Source organism: Heterodontus francisci, chromosome 11 (assembly GCF_036365525.1).
Source record: "Heterodontus francisci isolate sHetFra1 chromosome 11, sHetFra1.hap1, whole genome shotgun sequence".
NCBI lineage: Eukaryota > Metazoa > Chordata > Chondrichthyes > Heterodontiformes > Heterodontidae > Heterodontus > Heterodontus francisci.
This window is the reverse complement of record NC_090381.1, coordinates 111,537,003-111,558,549: the sequence shown is the minus strand read 5'-3', so window position 1 is coordinate 111,558,549 and position 21,547 is coordinate 111,537,003. Positions and strand designations below refer to the sequence as shown.

Sequence of the window (21,547 nt, the reverse complement as noted above, 5' to 3'; positions counted from 1 at the left end):
AAAAGGAAGATCATGTTTGACAATCTAATTGAATTTTTTGATGAAGTAACAGAGAATGTTGATGAAGGGAATGCGGTGGATGTTGTCTATATGGATTTTAAGAAAGTGTTTGATAAAGTACCACATAAAAGTCTGGTTAACAAAATTGAGGCTCATGGAATAGGAGAGTCAGTGTCCAATGGGATAAAAAAAATTGACTTAAGGACAGAAAAGAGCGAGTCATGGTAAATGTTTTTTAGACTGGAGGATAGTAGACAGTGGTGTTCCCCAAAGGTCAGTGCTAGGATTACTGCTTTTTTTGTTAAATACAACTGACTTAGATCTTGGAATACAGAGTAGAATTTTAAAATTTGCCGATGATACCAAACTTGGAGGAGTGGCAAACAGTGAGGATGATATGAACCGCCTGCAACAGGACGTAGATAGGCTAGCAGAATGGGCAGAGAGGTGGCAGATGGAGTTTAATATTGACAAGTGTAAGTGATGCATTTTGGCAGAAGGGATAAGGGTGAGGCAATATAGATTTAATGGCACAGTTCTAAAGAGTGTACAGGAACAGAGGGACCTGTGGATGCATGTGCATCGATCTTTGAAGGTGGCAGGACATATTGAGGGAGTGGATAGTAAAGCATATGGGATCTTGGGCTTCATTAATAGAGGCATAGAGTACAAAAGCGGGGAAGTTATGCTGAACCTTTATAAAGCTCTGGTTAGGCCCCAACAAGAGTATTGCGTCCAGATCTGGTCACCACACTTTAGGAAGGATATGAGGGTCCCTGGGAGTGTGCAGAGGAGATTTACCAGAATGATTCCAAGGATGGGGGATTTTAGTTACAAGGTTAGATTGGAGAAGCTGGGGTTGTTCTCCCTGGAGCAAAGGAGATTGAGGGGAGATTAGATAGAGGTGTACAAGATTATGACAAGCTTAGATAAGTTAGACAAGGAAAAACTGCTCCCATTAACTGATGATACAGGGACTAGGGGACACAGATTGAAGGTTTTGGGCAAGAGATGCAGGGGGAATGTGAGGAAGAACTTTTTTGTGCAGCGAGTGTTAATGAGCTGGAACTCGCTGCCTACGAGGGTGGTGGAAGTGGAGACAATCAATTACTTCAAAAGGAAATTGGATGGCTACTTGAAGGAAATAAACTTGCAGGGCGATGGGGATCGAGCGAGGGATTGGAACTGACTTGTTTACTCTGTGGAGCGCCGGCATGGACTCGATAGGCCGAATGGCCTCCTTCTCTGCCGTAAATGACTCTATGACTCTAATCTGATAGGGTAGATGTAGAGAAAATCTTTCCACTTGAGCACAAAACTGCAGGTCATAATGGTAAGACAATCAGTAATGAATCCAATAAGTAGGGCTCTACAAAACTCACAGTCAAATTTAACAAATTTCATGGTCACAGCATTTTAAGAATAGTGAATTTCACAATTTCATATATTTAAATCGTAAATTTCACACTGTTGCAACAGACCGTGAAAATGATCTATTTAAAACAAAAAAAAGACGAGGGAGGTTCATATGTACATTACATGTAATTTTGGACAGCATTAGGCATTACACCTTGGAGCACAGATTTGAAAGATTTGGTCATGTAAGTAGCATTGTCACTCATGAAAGCAGACACTTTGTTTAAATCTGCATCGTATTTTGAAAGGGTTTTGATTATTGCTTGGGAAAATGTGGTGTATTTAACAGCTTCTAAATGGACGCTGTCTGCAAGCACTGCGGTTAGCTTTCCTGACTTTACATCTTCAGTCTTACCAGGCATAAAATGAAACAAAATATGCAGCACATTGTTGCCTTGCTCATCGATAGACCTATCACAAATAATTGCCAAAGACTCACATACGTTAATCTGAGACTTCATCTCCTCACAATGTGTAGCAAAAACGTTCGGTAGGTAGTCCTGTTGTAGTTTATTTGCACTTAGTAAGCAGCCACCAGGGTGGCACAGTGGTTAGCATTGCAGCCTCACAACTCCAGGGATCTGGGTTTGATTCTGGGTACTACCTGTGTGGAGTTTGCAAGTTCTCCCTGTGATTGCATGGGTTTCTGCTGGGTGTTCCGGTTTCCTCCCATAGCCAAAGACTTGCAGGTTGATAGGTAAATTGGCCATTATAAATTGCTCCTAGTGGTAGTAGGGAAATTGAGAGAAGGTAGGAATGTGGGATTAATGTAGAATTTGTATAAATGGGTGGTTGATGGTCAGCACAGACCCAGTGGGCCGAAGGGCCTGTTTCACTACTGTAGCTCTAAATAAAATAAATATTTTCCACATTACATTGAATGAATAGCCGCAGCTTTGGGTGATCAAGTTTTTCCAATGGTAGGTTGGCGCTTGCAGAAATATCCACAAGCTCCAATGTCACCAACAGACGATTTTCTGAGCTCTCTGTTGACTTCTTAAAAAGCGATGAAATCAGTGCTTGTTCGTTTTGCGTGTTTGTTTTCCGGCAGTGAAGTGTCGGATGCTCTCTTTCTGCTGCGATGGCTTTCGGAATCTAAGTGGTTCTGAACCGTTGCCCGCCATGTGTGACCCAATGAAACATTGCAGCTTGTACAAACCATCATTCCACCATTGACATGCAGAATTTGGCTTCCAAATTCTTTCACTCAATGTGCTGCAATCATGCTTGTGGCCGTTTTTGGTTTGCCCATTCTGGCATTCTCACTTGTCTGCTAATACTTGAGACTGCTTCTCTCAAACTGCACTTGAAGCCCTCCCTCATCTACCAATCAGCAAGGTGAGCCTTGTGTCAATGAATTAAACACTTGATGTTCGCAAAATGGTCGATTTCACAGAGGACCCGAGATTTCACAGTCCACGAAGCATTTTTCACTGCTGCGAATTTGATCAGGCCCCACATTGGGAATTCAGGAGAAACATCTTGACCCAAAGAGTGGTTAGAAATGTGGAACTCACTACCACAGGGCCTGGTTGAGGTGAATAGCATAGGTGCATTTAAGAGAAAGCTAGATAAGTACAAGAAAGGAATGGAAGGAAATGTTGATAGGGTGAAATGAAATAGGATGGGAGGAGGCTTGTGTGGAACATAAACACTGCCATGGTGGGCCGAATGGCCTGTTTCTGTGATGTTCATTCTCTGTAAGAATAAAGGATGCAAAATAACTTAAATTTAATACTTGCTTTTAACAGACTAAAACTTCCCAAGGGGCTTCGTGAGGGAAAGAGATGGATCAAGCAGTAGAGGATTTAGGAGATGGGCTGAACTGTATAGGGGTTAGGAGAATGACAGGCCAAAGGGAGTTAAAAGCTTAGGTTTTGAGGCAGGAAATAGCAAGGCATAGAGCTTATGTAGGGAGCCCCAGAGGTTGGGCACCAATGAACACCACACAATCCTTCGTACAATATGTACCCTCCTCCGTACAATATGGACCCCTAGAAGGAAACATAGGACCCTATCTGGTGAATGGTTGGAAACTCTAGTACTAATTACTGCCATATAATGGAGCACACCCTTCAACAGGTGTCCAGTAACATAGCATGAGTACAGCTTAGGAGCCTTGGGAGGAGGGTTTAACAACTTCCTCAAAAAGTGGTTGATAAGAGAGTCTGATAATAAGGGTAGATATAAATGTAAACAATGCAGAAGCATTTCTGTAGCAGTAATGTAATATTAGACAGTACATTTTGCAAGACTCAAAACCAAACCAAGTCTACCTGAGAACAATTAAGATTTGCAGCATAGAGGAGGAGGGGCCATTCGATCCATTGTGTCAGTGCCAACCCTTTTAGCTGATCCTCCTATATTATCTTTTCCAAAGCCCTGAATATTTCTCTGAGGCATAGGAAGATTGCAGTCTCTCGATACCTGCATTGTAAATGTAACCAACTGGGTGTTAAATCTTTCGGCCTCCGCGTCAGTGAAACTTGCCTTTAATCAATTTGCATGCGTTTTAAACGCTGAAAAGAAATTAAATCGCCTGAGAGTTAAAGTGCTTCTTTCAGTTCAAAGAATCTTTAATTTTCTTCACGATTAATGCTCTTCCAATACAATTGCATTGTCAGTAACTACCCAGTTAGAAACTTTGTGTCTCTGTCATTTTGTCTGCCAGATTTTTTTGCCAGTTTTTGGTTGTGGAGAGACAAGAGTAGCTGAGATTGTTCTCCTTTAGTGCAGAGAAAGATGAAGGGGGATTAGAGCAGAGAAGGTTAAGGGGGGATTTGATAGAGATGTTCAAAATCATGAAGGGTTTTGACAGTAAATAAGGAGAAAGAGGAAGGTCGGTAACCAGATGACATATATTTAAGGTAATTGGCAAAAGAACCAAAGGGGAAATGAGGAGAATCTTTTTAACACAGTGAGTTGTTGTGATCTGGAATGCGCTGCCTGAAAGGGCAGTGGAAGCAAATTCAATAGGAACTTTCAAAAGGGGATTAGATCAATACTTGAAGGGGACAAAATCGCAGGGCTATGAAAAAAGAGCAGGGAAATGCGACTAATTGAATAGTTCTAACAGCCAGCACACGTACGATGGACTGAATAGCCTCCTTCTCTGCTTGAAGGTTCTATTCTATGATAGGTTGGATCTTTCATGTTTTAATCATTCCACTTTTCCATGAATTGAACTCGTGCTGTTTTCAAGGAAATGCGCACCTGTTACACGTTACTTGCTCACTGCTTTACTTTCAAGGGATATTTGGCTGTCTATAGAACTCCTGTCTGTGAGGCAGAAGATTGTGGGTTCAAGCCCCACTCGAGAGCAAATCTGCAACCAAAGCCAACATACCTATATGGCACTGAGCCCGTGTTTCAGCGTTATAAGCAACAACCTTCAGGTGAGACGTTAAACCGAGTCTTTATCTGCCTGTTCGGGTCGTTGTTAATGATTGCTCAGCTCTATCCCAGAGAGAGTGCAGGGTAATTCTCCTGGTGTCGCGGCCAATGGTCCTCCCACCAAAAGTACACATCGGGGTAAATTTACTTGCTCCTGGAGCTATTCAATCACTTACATCGGAGGCCATTCAGCCCTTCAAGCCTGTTCCACCAATGAGATCATGGCTGATCTTGATCTTAATGCCATCTACCCACTTTGGTTCTCTAGCCCTTAATACCCTTGTCTAACAAAAATCGATCAATCTAGTTTTGAGTTTTTAAATGACCCAGCCAGTATCAACAGTTTATTTGGAAGAGTTCCACATTTCCACTACCCATTGTGTGAAGAAGTACTTCCTAACATCACCCCTGAATACCCTGGCTCTAATTTTAAGGTTATTACCCCTTGTTCTGGATTCCCTCCAACAGAGGAAATAGTTTCTCTCTATCGACCCTACCAACTCCTTTAATCATCTTAAGCACCTCAATTAGATCACCTTGTAATCTTCTGTACTTAAGGGTATACAAGTCTAGTCTATACAACCTGTCCTCGTAGTTTAACCCTTTCAACCACTTGGGCCCAGCAAGCTAGGAAATTCAGGCAGAATTGAGTGCCGGTCTGTAAACAAGTCTGCCTAATTTTCCTGAATTTGTTGTCCCCTAGGAAATCTAAGAACCAAGCTATCAAGAACAGAAAAATCTGCCAGGTTGGCTCTTTGCTGTTCTGAATACATTTTGAAGTGTGTTCAATGCTGTAAGGAAATACAGCAGCCATTTTGTGCACAGCAAGATACCATTGTGATGGTGACTGGATCATGGTTTTAGCGATGTCGGTTGTCAGAGAAATATTGTCCAGGACACTGGGGGGAACTCCCCTGCTCTTCTTTACATAGTCCCATGGGATTTTTCACATCCAGTTTAAGAGGGCAGGCAAGGCCTCGGTTTAACGTTTCATCTGAAGGATGGCACCTCCAAAAGTGCAGCATGCCCTGCACTAGACTGTCAGCCTGGATTATGTGTTCAAGTCTCTGGAGTGGGTCTATGAACCCACTAGGCTAATTCTGACACATTTATATGTGAAAGATGATTCATTGTGTGTGAATTATTTACATATTTTCACAGATGTGACAAGGTTCTGTATAAAGGCAAGTGTTTTTCTTTTTGAGCACACTTGTCTGAGAGTGTAAACCTCAGCAAATGTGGGTGGAAAGTATGTGAAATTGGAGAAACTGTGCTGCAAAGGGGGTGTGATTATCAATTAACGATTTAAGGAAATCGTCTTTTGTCTCTCTGTGACACGATTGGATACTCGAAGGTTTCAGGAATTTCTTTTTTGTTATTCATTCATGGGATGTGGGCATTGCTGGCAAGGCCAGCATTTATTGCCCATCCCTAATTGCCCTTGAGAAGGTGGTGGTGAGCTGCCTTCATGAACCACTGCAGTCCATGTGGGGTCGGTACACCCACAGTGCTGTTAGGAAGGGAGTTCCAGGATTTTGACCCAGCGACAGTGAAGAAACTGGAATATAGTTCCAAGTCAGGATGGTGTGTGACTTGGAGGCAAACTTGCAGTTGGTGGTGTTCCCATGCATCTGCTGCCGTTGTTCTTCTAGGTGGCGGAGGGTGTAGGTTTGGAGGGTGTTGTCTTGTAGATGGTACACACTGCTGCCACTGTGCATCGGTGGTGGAGGGAATGTCTGTGGATGGGGTGCGATTCAAGTGGGCTGCTTTGTCCTTGATGGCATCGAGCTTCTTGAGTGTTGTTGGAGCTGCACCTATCCAGGCAAGTGGAGAGTATTCCATCACACTCCTGATGTGTTTTGTAGATGATGGACAGACTTTGGGGAGTCAGGAGGTGAGTTACTCACCACAGGATTTCTAGCCTCTGAGCTGCTCTTGTAGCCACGGTATTTATATGGCTACTCCAGTTCAGTTTCTGGTCAATGGTACCCCACCCCCCCCCCCCCGAGAATGTTGATAGTCGGGGATTCAGCGATTGTAATGCCATTGAATGACAAGGGGAGATGGTTAGATTCTCTCTTGTTGGAAATGGTCAGTGCCTGGCACTTGTGTGGCGCGAATGTTACTTGCCACTTATCAGCCCAAGCCTAGATACTGTACAGGCCTTGCTGCATTTCTACATGGACTGCTTCAGTATCTGAGGAATCGCGACTGATGCTGAACATTGTGCAATCATCAGCGAACATCCCCACTTCTGACCTTATGATTGAAGGAAGGTCATTGATGAGGTAGCTGAAGATGGTTGGGCCCAGGACACCATCCTGAGGAATTCCTGCAGTGATATCCTGGAGCTCAGATGATTGACCTCCAACAACCACAACCATCTTCCTTTGCGCTAGATATGACTCCAACCAGCGGAGAGCTTTCCTGATTCCCATTTACTCCAGTTTTGCTAGGGCTCCTCAATGCCACACTTGGTCAAATGCTGCCTTGATGGCAAGGGCAGTCACTCTCACCTCACCTCTTGAGTTCAGGTCTCTTGTCCATGTTTGAACAAAGGATGTAATGATGTCAGGAGTTGAGTGGCCCTGGCGGAACCCAAACTAAGCGTCACTGAGCAGGTTATTGTAAGCAAGTGCTGCTTGATAGCACTGTCGACGACACCTTCCACCACTTTCCTGATGATCACGAGTAGGCTGATGGGGCAGTAATTGGCTGGGTTGGACTTGTCCTGCTTTTTGTGTACAGGACATACCTGGGCAATTTTCCACATTGCAGGGTAGATGCCAGTGCTGTAGTTGTACTGGAACAGCTTGGCTAGGGGCGCGGCAAGTTCTGGAGCACAGGTCTTCAGTACTATTGCTTGAATATTGTCAGGGCCCATCGCCTTTGCAGTATCCAGTGCCTTCAGTCGTTTCTTGATATCACGCAGAGTGAATTCAATTGGCCGAAGACTGTGATGCTGGGGACCTCAGGAGGAGGCCGAGATGGATCATCAACTCGGCACCTCTGGCTGAAGATTGTTGCAAATGCTTCAGCCTTATCTTTTGCACTGATGCACTGGGCTCCCCCATCATTGAGGATGGGGATATTTGCAGAGCCACCTACTCCATTTCAGGGGGTGTCAATTTGTTATTTGCCATTTAGAAAGGCAGAAACTAAACTGTATAGAAACAATGGTGAAAAGCCACCTGAACCTCGAGTCTGTGCTTCTGCTTTGGTTCTGTCAGTATCACAGACTAACATCTGTATTCCGCCAACATTATTGCCTGGGGAAGTCTGAATAGAGACTCCAAAGCCTGCAGCTAGAATTACGTCACCTTTTTCCAGGCAGCCAGAAATATCAGTTGAGGGTTTTGTGACTCATGGCCAGTCTCAGTATTTTGTCTCCTCCAGAAATATGCTTTATTCATAAAATTTGTAAAAATACATTACATAACAGTTCAAATTGACATTCCATAAAGTGCCATACAGATCAGATTTTTTCAATACCATTAATGAGGTGCCTCACCACACTTGCCTTTATAGTTACAATGTATATTTACATTACACATCAAGCATTCTCTGGTGCTTACAGCCGAGGGGTTTTATACAGGTTCCAGCCCCTCGGTATACCAAGGCAAAAGGGCCTTGTAGCACTTGTGCTTTGCTCATTAGAGTGAGGGCACATTACATCTAATAACATAGGGGCATTAAAACAAAACAAAACTCTTTACATTTAAGGGACATACTGGAATAGATACACATCTTATTGCAGAATCAAGTGTAATCCTCAGACTCACTCTGCTTTGCCAAATCTATGTACAAAAACAGTTAAAAAAACATATTTAATTATTTAAAGAACTCAAGATGATAACCCACCCTGCAGGTATTAAAATACTCTGGCATAATTGAGCTTTCAATTATTCACCATGACAAAGTTAGAATGAAAGCTTTTCATGACCATTGCCCTAACAGCCCCCTTCCGTGATATGTATCAGCAGCAAGATCAAATATCAAACTAGATACGGTTTTCCCAACCACAGTTGAGGCAGTGCAAGTCACAGAGTGATCCCTAAAAAGCCTGTTTGCCTCTCTAACTCCTGGATGAGTTTCCCTCATTGAGCCACTCATTCTTATATACACTTGACAACCAATGGATGACGGGCATTTGTCAACCAGTGGATGAAGGACACTCATTGACCAATGGATGAAGGACACGTCAACCAATGAATGAAGGCCACTTGTCAACCAGTGGATGAGGAACATTTATCAATCAATGGATGATCAACCAGGTCACTCACGTTAATGGCCCGGGACACCAAATTTGGACAGTTACAGCAGCCATGTGAACCTGCCCTTGCAGCTTCAACAATCCCACAGCTTTGCAATGGAGCATCAGTCTACTGCACACTCAAAAGCCAGTGTGGGCTTGAACCCTCAGCCTTATGAGCTCAAAAGAAGAGTAAGATGAGCTGAGCCAGGCGGTCACTTTTCTGTGCTACCTATGTTCTTCCTCACATGTCTGTTCAGAGGGCAGCACACTCGCCTCTGAGTCAGAAAGTTGTGGGTTCAATCCGCAGTCCAGAGACTTGAGCACAAAAATCTAGCCTGACATTCCAATGCAGTACTGAGGGAGGGCTGTACTATCCGAGGTCTCTTGGATGAGATGTTAAACTGAGGCCCTGTCTGCCCTATCAGGTGGACATAAAAGATTCCATGGTACTATTGGAGGAGCAGGATAGTTCTTCCTGATGTCCTGGTCAATATTTATCCTCAACCAACATCTAAAACACAAGTTATCTGATGAATATCACATTGCATCTTGTGGCATCTTGCTGTGTGAGAATTGGTTGACGTTTTCTAGACTTTAACAGTAACTACATTCATATTTCATTGGCTGTAAAATGTTTTGGGACTTTTGAGGTCAGGAAAAGTGTATTATAAATGCAAGCCCTTTCTTTCTTGATGTGCTAAGTGGTGTTCTCCAAGGATCTGGTCTGGAGTGTCATCTTTTCACCACATTTATCAGTGACTTGGATGAATAAATAAGGAGTTGAACATCCAACTTTGCAAATGGCACTAAGTTGGGAGGCACAGTAAGTAATGCAGATGGGAGCAAAGCAACGCTCCAACGGAACAGAGAAAGATTACATGAATGGGAAAAAACAGGCCAGATGAAGTTCACTATGGGGGGGTCTGGACCATAGAAAAATTACAGCACAGAAGGAGGCCATTCAGCCCATCGTGTCCATGCCGACCGAAAAAACTAGCCGCCCAATCTAATCCCACCTTCCAGCACCTGGTCCATAACCTTGGCGGTTACAGCACTTCAGGTGCAGGTCCACATACCTTTTTAAAGAATTGAGGGTTTCTGCCTCCACCACTGTTCCTGGCAGTGAATTCCAGACACCCACCACCCTCTGGGTGAAAACAATTTTCCTCATGTCCCCTCTAATCCTTCTACCAATCACCTTAAATCTGTGCCCCCTGGTAATTGACCTCTCCTCTGGGGGAAACAGGTCCTTTCTGTCTACTCTATCTAGGCCCCTCATAATTTTGTACACCTCAATTAAGTCACCCCTCAGCCTCCTCTGTTCTAAGGAAAACAACCCTAGCCGATCCAACCTTTCTTCATAACTGCAACTTTCGAGCCCTGGCAACATTCTTATAAATCTCCTCTATACTCTCTCCAGAGCAATTATGTTCCTTCTGTAATGTGGTGACCAGAACTGTATGCAATACTCCAACTGTTTGATACAGTTCCAGCATTACATCCCTGCTTTTGAATTCTATACCTTGGCCAATAAAGGAAAGCTTTCCATATGCCTTCTGCACCACTCTATCTACCTGTCCTGCCACCTTCAGGGAACTGTGGACATGCACTCCAAGGTCTCTTACTTCTTCTACCTCTCTCAATATCCTCCCGTTTATTGTGTATTCCCTCGCTTTATTTGCCCTCCCCAAATGCATTACCTCACACTTCTCTGAATTGAATTCCATTTGCCCACTGGAGTCTACGGCTATCCTCTTCACTATCAACTACATGGCCAATTTTTGTGTCATCTGAAAATTTCCCAGTCATGCCTCCCACATTTAAGTCCAAATCATTAATATATGCCACAAACAGCAAGGGACTCAACACTGAGCCCTGTGGAACGCCACTGGAAACAGCTTTCCATTCACAAAAACATCCATCGACTACTACCCTTTGCTTCCTGTCCCTGAGCCAATTCTGGATCCAACCTGCCACATTCCCCTGTATCCCATAGGCTTTCATTTTACTGACCAGTTTGCCATGTGGGACCTTGTCAAATGTCTTACTAAAATCCATGTAGACCACATCTACTGCATTACCCTCATCAATCCTTCTTGGTAATTCCTCAAAAAACTCAATTAAGTTAGTAAAACATGACCTTCCCTTAACAAATGACTATTCCTGATTAATCCGTACCTTTCTAAGTGGCAGGTTATCCTGTCTCTCAGAATAGATTTTAACAATTTACCCACCACCGAGGTCAGACTGACAGGCCTATAATTATTTGGCCTACCCCTCACACCCTTTTTGAACAACGGTACAACGTTCGCAGACCTCAGTCATCTGGTATCTCTCCTGTATCTAAGTGAGGATTTGAAGATGATCCTCAGCACATCTGTTATTACCTCCCTGGCTTCCTTTACCAACCTGGGATGCAATCCATCCGGCCCTGGCGATTCAAGGATGTCAGACCCTCTAGTACTTCCTCTCTCATTATGCTTATCATATCTAATATTTCACACTCCTCCTCTTTAACTACAATGTCTGAATTATCCCTCCCCTTTTCGAAGACAGAGACAAAAAACTCATTAAGAACCCTGCCCACATCTTCTGCATCCACGCATAAGCTCCCTTGTGCATCTCTGATAGGCTCTACCCTTTCTTTAGTTATCCTCTTGCGCTTAATGTACTAATAAAACATCTTAGGGCTTTCCTTGATTCTACCTGCCAATAATTTTGCATGTCCTCTCTTTGTTTTTCTTATTTCCTTTTCTACTTCACCCCTGCACTTTCTATACTCCTCTAGGCTTTCTAAAGTATTAAGATTTTTGTGATCATCATAAGCTTTCTTTTTCTGCTTTAACTTAGGCGAAATGCTCATTCAGAGAGCCGGTGCAGACACGATGGGCTGAATGGCCTCCTTCTGCGCTGTAACAATTCTGTGATTCTGTGACTTCATCCACTTTGGATCCAAGAAAGACAAACTGGAGTATCTTCTTAACAATGAGAGGCAAGGATCTGTGGGAGAAAAAAGAAAGACATGCATTTATATAGCACTTTTCACAGCCACCAGACGTCTATAAGTACTTTACAGTCAATGAAGTACTTTTCGAAGTGTAGTCACTGTTGTAATGTAGAAAATACAGCAGCCAGTATGCACACAGCAAGCTCCCACTAACAGCAATGTGATAATGACCAGATAATCTGTTTTTGTGATGTTGATTGAGGGATTAATATTGGTCAGGACAACAGGGGGAATTCCCCTGCTCTTTGAAATAATGCCATTGGATCTTTTACATCCACCTGAACAGAAGAGGCCTCAGTTTAACATTTCATCCGAAAGACAGCATCTCTGACAGTGAATGCTCCCTCAGTACTGCACTGGAGTGTCAGCCGAGATTTTTTTTTGTGCTCAAGCCCTGAACATAAGAACATAAGAAATAGGAGCAGAAGTAGGCCATTTAGCCCTTCAAGCCTGCTTCGCCATTGAATGAGATCATGGCTGATCTTTTACTTCAACACCATTTCCCTGCACTATCCCCGTAATCCTTGATGTTTTTAATATGTAGAAATCTATCAATCTCAGTCTTGAACATACTCAATGACTGAGTCTCCGCAACCCTCTGGGGCAGAGAATTCCAAAGATTCACCACCCTCTGAGTGAAGAAATTCCTCCTCATCTCAGTCCCAAATGGCTTGCCCCTTATTCTGAGACTGTGTCCCCTGATTCTAGACTCCCCAGCCAGGGGAAACATCCTTCCTGCATCAACCCTGTCGAGCTCTGTAAGAATTTTGTATGTTTGAATGAGATCACCCCTCATTCTTCTAAACTCCAGAGAATGAAGGCCCAGTCTATTTAATCTTTCATCATAGAACAATCCCTCCATCCCAGAAATTAGTTTGGTGAACCTTCATTGCACTCCCTCTATGGCAAGTATATCTTTCCTTAAGTAAGGAAACCATAACCTGATAAGTCACAGGTCAGAGTGCTACCAACTGAGCCACAGCTGACGCTATAATGTTATAATATGGGAACTACAGCAGCCAATTTGTGCACAGCAAGCTCCCACAAACAGAAATGTGATAATGACCAGATAATCTACTTTTAGCAATATCGATTGAGAGAGATATGTTGGCCAGGACACCTTTGCCCTTCTTCAGATAGATGCTGTGGGATCTTTCACGTACTTGAGAGGGCAGACAGGGCCTCAGTTTAACGTCTCATCTGAAAGATGGCACCTCCAATATTGTCGCACTCCCTCAGTACTGCACAGCGAGTGTCAGCTTAGCTTTTTGCGCTCAAGCCCCTGACTCAGAGGTGGGAGTGGAGTGCCTACTGAGCCACGGTTGCCACCATCAGACTGATTGTTAAGCTGGTCCTGTGGTCAGTGTGAGGCAGCTATCTATCAATTAGCTGCATTTGAAGAGCATTGGAGGATTGTCAGAAGTTGGACTGACAGGGTACAGATCAACACTGAGCTGTGTCCTGGAGTATGGCTAGCCATTTTGGCCATGTCCTATAAGGAAAGGAAGATAATACACAGGAAGAAATGCAAGTGAGGCTCCTTGATTTCTGAAATTGGATATGATACAAACCATGGGCCTGAGCTGCTCTCAGTATTGTTTAAGGCCGTGAACAGCTCAGACCAGAAAAATCCCCAGTTTAAAGTCCTGGCTTGTGCTGAGATTGCTGAGGGATTTTTTTTTTTCCATTTTATTGGATGTTGGGATTCATAAAAGTCATTAAACCGGATTAGCCCAGGAGAAAAGCTCTCGGCCGTCTCAATGAATGGGCTGTTCTAATTCATTTTAGATGAATTCATTTTCGAGGGGAGGGTGTGAAAAAAATGTTAATAACAAAGAACTTTTAATCGGCAACATTTGGAGATGAATGGAATCTGGGGCTGGGCATGGGGAGGGGAACTGTCGCTGAAGGGGTTAATCCCGAGGTTCTGCTGGTGCCTCAACACACTGTGGGCAGTGATGTCTGCCTCCTGCCAGACATTTTGATTTTGAGTCAGACAGCTTGCCTGCACGCACTCACTAAGGTCTCCCCTCACAGCTGGGAGTCTCCTGCAATATTGCTTGTTCATCAGTCACTGCCAGTCAACTTTTACTCTGAGCCAGCTGTCAATCAGAAGCCGATTAGTCTCCTGTGTCGCGTTTTTTTATAAAACTTTGCACTGAGCCCCATTGCCCTGACAATATCCATAAACCCTTCTTTCCTTCATTCGTTACTTTAACCCAGTAACTTTTGAAACAGACTTTCCTCTTCTGTGCTGGGCACGTGTGCGCTTGGCAAAACCGAGAACCTTTCGCACAATCAGGCACAGCCCATTCTTGGAGAGGGTGCAGAGGAGATTTACTAGGATAGTACCAGGGATGGGAGACTTCAGTTCTATTGTGATACTGGAGCAGCTGGGATTGTTCTCCTTCGAACAGTGAAAGTTAAGGGGAAATTTAATAACGAGGTTTAAAATTATCAAGGGCTTTGATAGAGTAGACAGGGACAAACTGTTTCCACTGGCAGGAGGGTCAGTAACTAGAGGACTCAGATTTAACATAATTGACAAAAGAACCAGAGGGTAGATGAGATTTTTTTTTTACTCACTGAGTTGTTGTGATCGGGAACGCGCGGCCTGAAAGGGCGGTGGCAGCAGATTCAGTAGTAACTTTCAAAAAGGAATTGGATAAATACTTGTAAGCAAAATATATGCAGGGGTATGGGAAAGGGTTGGAGTGTAAGTCTAACGGAATAACCCTTTGAAAAAGCTAGCACAGACACGATGGGCCGAATGGCCTCCTTCAGTGCTGTGTCATTCTATGATTCTATGAGACAGTGGGGATTGGGGGGGAGCAGGTGGTGGGTGAGCGAAATTCATCTCGGATGGCAGTGCCATATGCAACAACAAATCAGCAGCTCATTTAACACACGCCTGAGCTTTTTCATGGAACTAATTGTAAAATGGGCAGTCATTACACCTCATCACCTCATTGCATTACTGCCCAAGAGTAAAGTCACGCTAGTGCCTTTAGTGGAGGGCAGGGAAAGAATGACTTTCAGATAAAATACTGGTGGATTCTTGTGTACTTTGTGAACCTTGAATCCACACTAACTGCTGGGCAGTACTGAGAAAGAGTGAACCAGTGGGCATAACACACACGGGACTGGGATCAGGAAACAGGCTCAAACCACTGGGACGAAACAAAGTTTTCTAAGTCTTAACTAATAACAGACTCGGTACAGGAACACTCTGGGTTAGTGCTGTGCCTCCATTAATCTGCTAAACTCAGCATTCATCAAATTCTTCAGCCTAATATTCCTGCAAAAGACCGATTTAATTAAATGGAGCGCACACAACAGAAAAAACAACACGAGAAAAGTTAAACTTAACATGGCCCAGTGCTGAGATTAGGAGCTGGGCTATGCAGTGACCAACTGTGTTAAACACACATCACACTGTGTTCAACAACATATATGTCAAAATTGAAGCAGAAAATCTGGCGAAAAATGGCTCATCTTTCAGCTCCGCCTTTTTTTTTTGTTCCAACTGTGCCATAAAATGCTCCCGAAAAATTAAGGCGATGGGGTGGGTGTGAAAAATGATTTGAACAATGAAACAGTTTTCCGCCGTGTTGATATTTTACCACCCACTTTAAATCGCACTCGAGGAGATGAGGATTCTTGTAGTGGCATAGCCTACAGGACACATTTTCTGCTGGGGGTTTCACACAATCTTGGTTCATAAATTGATCCCTGAATCAGAAAACAAAAGCCAGCAGCCCTAATTAACAGAGGGAGGGTCTGGGCTGAATTAGCCAGCTTGCCATGCAAGAGTATTTGTAACTCTTTAATCCTCGCATATGGAAGCACCAATTAGATTTTAACACCTCCTTTGACTTTTCAGTATAAAGTGGCAAGACACAAAACACCAAAGCACTGCGGATGCTGGAAATCGGAAATAAAAAGTGAAAATGCTGGAAATACTCAGCAGGTCCGACAGCATTTGTGGAGAGAGAAACAGAGTTAGTGTTTCAGGTTGAGGACCTTTCCCTTTTTTGGTAGGGTAAGGGTATCGAAGGATATGGATTAAAGGCAGGTAAATGGAGTTGAGGTGCAGATCAGCCATGATCTCATTGATCATTTTCAAGGGGCTGAATGACCTACTTTCCTACTTTCTGCACATTCCTAGTTGACCTGAGGGCATTGAAAGTCAACTATATATTTTGGAATTGGAGTCACATGTAAGGCCAGGCTATATATCGGGAGTGGCGGGTGAGGGGGAGGTGTTGGGGTGGTGTGGGTGTACAACAGCAGCTCCCATTCCTAAAGAGAGTTAGTGAACCAAGTGGGTTTCTACCTCATTCTCACAGGTTTTATGGTCATTGTTCCTGATGCTAGTTCAAAAATTACCAGATCTATTGATGCTAAAGAAAATACTGTGGAAGCTGGAAATCTGAAATAAAAGCAGAAAATGCAGGAAATACTCAGCAAGTCAGGTAGCATCTGTGGAGGGAGAAACACAGTTAATGTTTCAGGTCGATGATCTTTTGACAAAACTGGAAAAAGTTTGAGATGTATCAGGTTTTAAGCAAGTACAAAGGCAGGGAAAGTGGGGAGAGGGAAAAAACAAGAGGGAAGGTCTATGATTGAGTGGAGGGCAGGAGAGATTGAATGACATGAGGGATGATGGTGCAAGGCAAAAGGGGATGGTAATGGGACAAGAAAAGAAACAAAAGATGGGTCTAGAGGAGGTGAAAATAGCAACAGCAGAATTATCACCAACAGCAACCATTCAAAAATATTGGAGCAGAGGTTATGATTTGACATTGTAGTCTGGAAGACTATAAAGTGCCTATTCCAATAATGAGGTGCTATTCCTCAAGCTTCTGTTGAGCTTCATTAGAACATTGTAGGAGGCCAAAGACAGAGAGGTCAGAGTGAGAGTGGGGTGGAAAATTAAAGTGGCAAGCAACCTAAAGCTCAGGGTCATGCTTATGGACTTAACGGAGGGGGCTCAGCAGAGCAGTCACACAATCTGAGTTTGGTCCCCCCCCCAATGTAGAGGAGTCCAGATTTAGAAAAGTGAATTCAAAACTTGCCCATGGTGGGATTCAAACTCACAACCTCTAGTCCCGTACCAGAAACATTAGGGTCACTGCAAACTTATTCTGAGACACTCGTTCAAATGCGTGGACTGACCAGTTAAAAAATGAGGAAGTCTGGAGTGAGAAGAGAAGTCAAGGTGGCTTTGGGAGGTGGATAATATAATTGTGGAGTAAGTTACCAGACGAGGACATTAAACGGGACCAGCATGAATAGGGTCAGGAGTTAATTGGATGTCTTTGCAGATGACACTGGGTGAGATGTAGGTTGAGGTAGATCTAACAATCAGGCTCATTGGCCATGTGGGCTCTTTCTGCGCCTTGGTGCAAACCTTGGTTCAGTCAATAGAATATAAGGACATAAGAAATAGGAGTAAGAATAGGCCATACAGCACTTCAAGCCTACTCCGCCATTGCATACGATCATTCCAATCTTCTTCCTCAACTCGATTTTCCCACCCTTTTCCATTAACCCTGGATTTCTTTTAGTGCTCAAAAATTTAGAGATCTCAGTCTTGAATATAGTTATCCACTGACTATCCACAGCCCTTTGGGGAAGAGTATTCTGCCCTGCTGTCTCTGAGCTGTGATTAATCAATCTGACAGCAGATAGCAGCACCAAGAAATGAACTGAGTTCAGATAGGCAGAGGGCAACAGGCTTGTTGAGTAAGTATATCCTGAGCAGCTTGATGGGGTTGGGGGCGGGGGTTGGTTTGGGGCGAGAAATTCATCAATTAGTTCTTCAAAATGTGATACCACCAGGGGAGGATAAGGTCAGATGTCAGGAAGTTAATCAAGATATTATCTGATGGGAATGCTTCAGCCCTCTGAAGGTTCATCTTTACAGAACATCTCTGGCTACAGGGGGAAGGTTTGCTGTGTTGGGTGTGAGCTTGTTTCATTGTCTGTTAGGTAGGGCTGAACACTGACATGTTTAACAACAATTTCAACACAATGGGAATGGCTATGCTTTTTATTCATTGTTCAACTAAATATTGGGAAGACAGAAGCCATCAATTTTGGTCCCCACTTCAAACTGCATTCCCTAGCTACTGACTCCATCCCTCACCTTGGTAAAAGTTAGTCTGTTTGCAGCCTTGGTGTCACATTTGGCCCCAAGGTGAGCTTCCGACCTCATATTCGCGCCATCACTCAGACCGCCTATTTCCACCTGCATATCATAGTATCATAGTCTGATTTCACCCCTATCACAGCTCATCTGCTGCTGAAACCCTCATTCATGTCTTCGTTACCTTTAGACTTGATTATTACAATGCAGTCCTGGCTACTCTCCCACATTCAACCCTCTGTAAACTTGAGGTCATCTAAAACTCTGCGGCCAGTATCTTAACTCGCATCAAGTCCCATTCACCCATCACCCCTATGCTTGCTGATCGACATTGGCTCCTGGTCATGCAACATCTGGATTTTTAAATTCTCATCCTTGTGTTCAAATCCTTCCCTGGCCTTGCCCCTCCCTATCTCTGCAGTCTCCTCAAGCCTTACAACCCTCCGAGATATCTGTGCTCCTCTAATTCTGATATCTTGCGCATCTCCGATTTTAATTGCTCCACCATTGGTGGCCACGTCTTCAGCTGCCTGGGCCCTAAGCTCTGGAATACCCTCCCTAAACCTCTCTGCCTCCCTGCCTTACTTCCCTCCTTTAAGATACTCCTTTAAACCTAGCTCTTTGACCAAGCTTTTGGTCATCTGGCCTAATGTCTCCTTATGTGGCTCACTGTCATATTTTGCTTTATAATGCCCCTGTGAAGTGCATTGGGCTGTTTTATTACGGACAGTTAAGAGCCAACTTGGTGTGGGACTGGAGTTACAAATAGGCTCAGACTGGATAAGAGCAGCAGGTCTCCTTCCGTAAAAGATATGAGTAAACCAGTTGAGTTTTGACAGACTGACAGTTTCACAGAATGATGAAATGATACAGCACAGAAGGAGGCTATTTAGCCCACCATGCTTCCATAGATTCCAATAATTTGCCCACTACTGAGGTTAGACTGACTGGCCTGTAATTATTCGGTCTATCTGTAATAGCTATGATATCATACTGCCACGTGTCTATCTGTGCCCTCAGCTTATTTGCTTTATTTGCTATACTCCTTGCATTGAAATAGATACCCTTGAGCACTGCCAAACTCTTTTTTTTTTATTTTCTAACATTTTTTCCCCCATCTTCCAGACTCATCCATCAATTTTCTGCCTTCCATTTTCATTTCTGATTTTGTCCCAACTGAGTCTATCCTCAGGTCCCCAGCCCCCTGCCAAACTAGTTTAAACCCTCCCCAACAGCACTAGCAAAACATCCCACAAGGAACTCAGTCCCGGCTCTGTTCAGGTGTAACCAGTCTGGCCTGTACAGGTCCCATCTCCCCCAGAGCCGGTCCCAATGTCCCAGGAATCTAAAGCCCTCGATCCTGCATCATCTTTCCAGCCACACATTCATCCATCTTATCCTTCTATTTCTATACTCACCTGCGCGTGGCACTGGGAGTAATCTGGAGATTACTACCTTTGAGGTCCTGCTTGCAAATTTCTTACCTAGCTCCCTAAATTCTAACTGCAGGACCACATCCCTCTTTCTACCTATGTCCTTGGTTCCGATGTGGACCATGACTGCTGGCTGTTCACCCTACCCCTTCAGGTTGCTCTGCAGCTGCTGACTTCCTTGACCCTGGCACCAGGGAGACAACACACCATCCTGGATTCATGTCTGCGGCCACAGAAACACATGTCTGTTCTCCTGACTATTGAATCACCTATCACTATGGCTCTTCCAGTCTTTCCTGTACCCATCTGTTTAAAAAGGGAGCAAAACCCAATCAGTCTAACCTCAGTAGTGGGCAAATTATTGGAATCTATTCTGAGAGACAGGATAAACTGTCACTTAGAAAGGCACAGGTTAATCAAGGACAGTCATCATGGAATTGTTAAGAAAAGATCTTGTTTGACCAACTTGATCGAATCTTTTGAAGAAGTAACAAGGAAGATAGATGAGGGTAGTGCGGTTGATGTGCTCTACATGGATTTTAGCAAGGTTTTTGACAAGGTTCCACATGGCAGACTGGTTAAAAAAAATCCCATGGAATCCAGGGAAATGCAGCAACGCGCATATAAAATTGGCTCAGTGGCAGGAAACAAAGGATAATTGTTGACGGCTGTTTTAGAGACTGGAGGGCTGTTTCCATTGGCATTCCGCAGGGCTCAGTACTGGGACCCCTACCTTTTGTGGTATATATTAACAATTTGGACGTAAATGTAGGGGGCATGATCAAGAAGTTTGCAGATGGCACAAAGATTGGGCGTGTGGTAGATAGCGAGGAGGATAGCTGTAGTCTGCAAGAAGATATTGATGATCTGGTCAGATGGGCAGAAAAGTGGCAAGTGGAATTCAACCTGGAGAAGTGTGAGTTGATGCATTTTAGGAGGTCAAACAAGGCAAAGGAATACATGATTAATGGGAAAATACTGAGAATTGTAGACCTTGCAGTGAATGTCCACGGATCCCTGAAGGTAGCAGGACGGGTCAATAAGGTGGTTAAGAAGGCATGTGGAATCTTTTCCTTTATTAGCCGAGGTATAGAATATAAGAGCAGGGTGGTTATGCTGGAACTGTATAAATCATTGGTTAGGCCACAACTTGAGTATTGTGTGCAGTTCTGGTCACCTCATTACAGAAAGGATGTAATTGCACTAGAGAGGGTACAGCGGAGATTTATGAGGATGTTGCCAGGACTGGAAAAATGCAGCTATGAGGAAAGATTGGATAGGCTGGGGTTGTTCTCCTTGGAACAGAGAAAGCTGAGGGGAGATCTGATTGAAATGTACAAAATTTTGAGGGGCCTGGATAGAGTGGAGGTGAAGTGTCTATTCACCCTAGCAGAAAGGTCAGCGACAAGGGGGCATAGATTTAAAGTGATTGGTAGAAAAATTAGAGGGGAGATGAGGAAAAACTTTTTCACCTAAAGGGTGGTGGGAGTCTGGAACTCATTGCCTGAAAGGGTAGTTGAGGCAGAGTCCCTCATCTCATTTAAAAGGAGTCTGGATATGCACCTCAAGTGCCGTAATCTGCAGGGCCACGGACCAAATGCTGGAAGGTGGGATTCGAACAGGTGGATCGTTTTTCGGCTGGCACAAACATGATGGGCCAAGTGGCCTCTTTCTGTGCCTTAAACTTTCTATGATTCTATGTTTGTGCCAGCTCTTTGATGGAGCTCTCCCCATAATTCAAGTCCCCTGCTTCCCATAGCCCTGTATTTTTTTTCTTTTTCAAGTATTTATCCAATTTCCTTTTTTAGACTTGCTTCCATCAACCGTTCAGGCAGCGCATTCCAGATCATAACAACTCATTGTGTAAAATGATGTGTTCCCCCATGTCGCCT

At 43.8% G+C, this 21,547-nt stretch overlaps 1 protein-coding gene across 2 annotated transcripts in view; it reads right to left on the bottom strand.

Annotated features, from left to right (window-relative positions):
- Nucleotides 1-8,205: 8,205 nt before the first annotated feature.
- LOC137375470 (5-hydroxytryptamine receptor 3A-like) overlaps nt 8,206-21,547 on the bottom strand; it is a 90,808-nt gene continuing 77,466 nt past the window's right edge. Inside the window, exon 9 of one of the 2 annotated variants that reach the window (XM_068042761.1) lies at nt 8,206-12,064. In XM_068042761.1, the coding sequence (XP_067898862.1) occupies nt 11,928-12,064 (137 nt within the window). In that variant the 3' untranslated portion in view covers nt 8,206-11,927. The remainder of the gene's footprint in view (nt 12,065-21,547) is intronic. The other variant, XR_010976002.1, reaches the window with a different exon arrangement.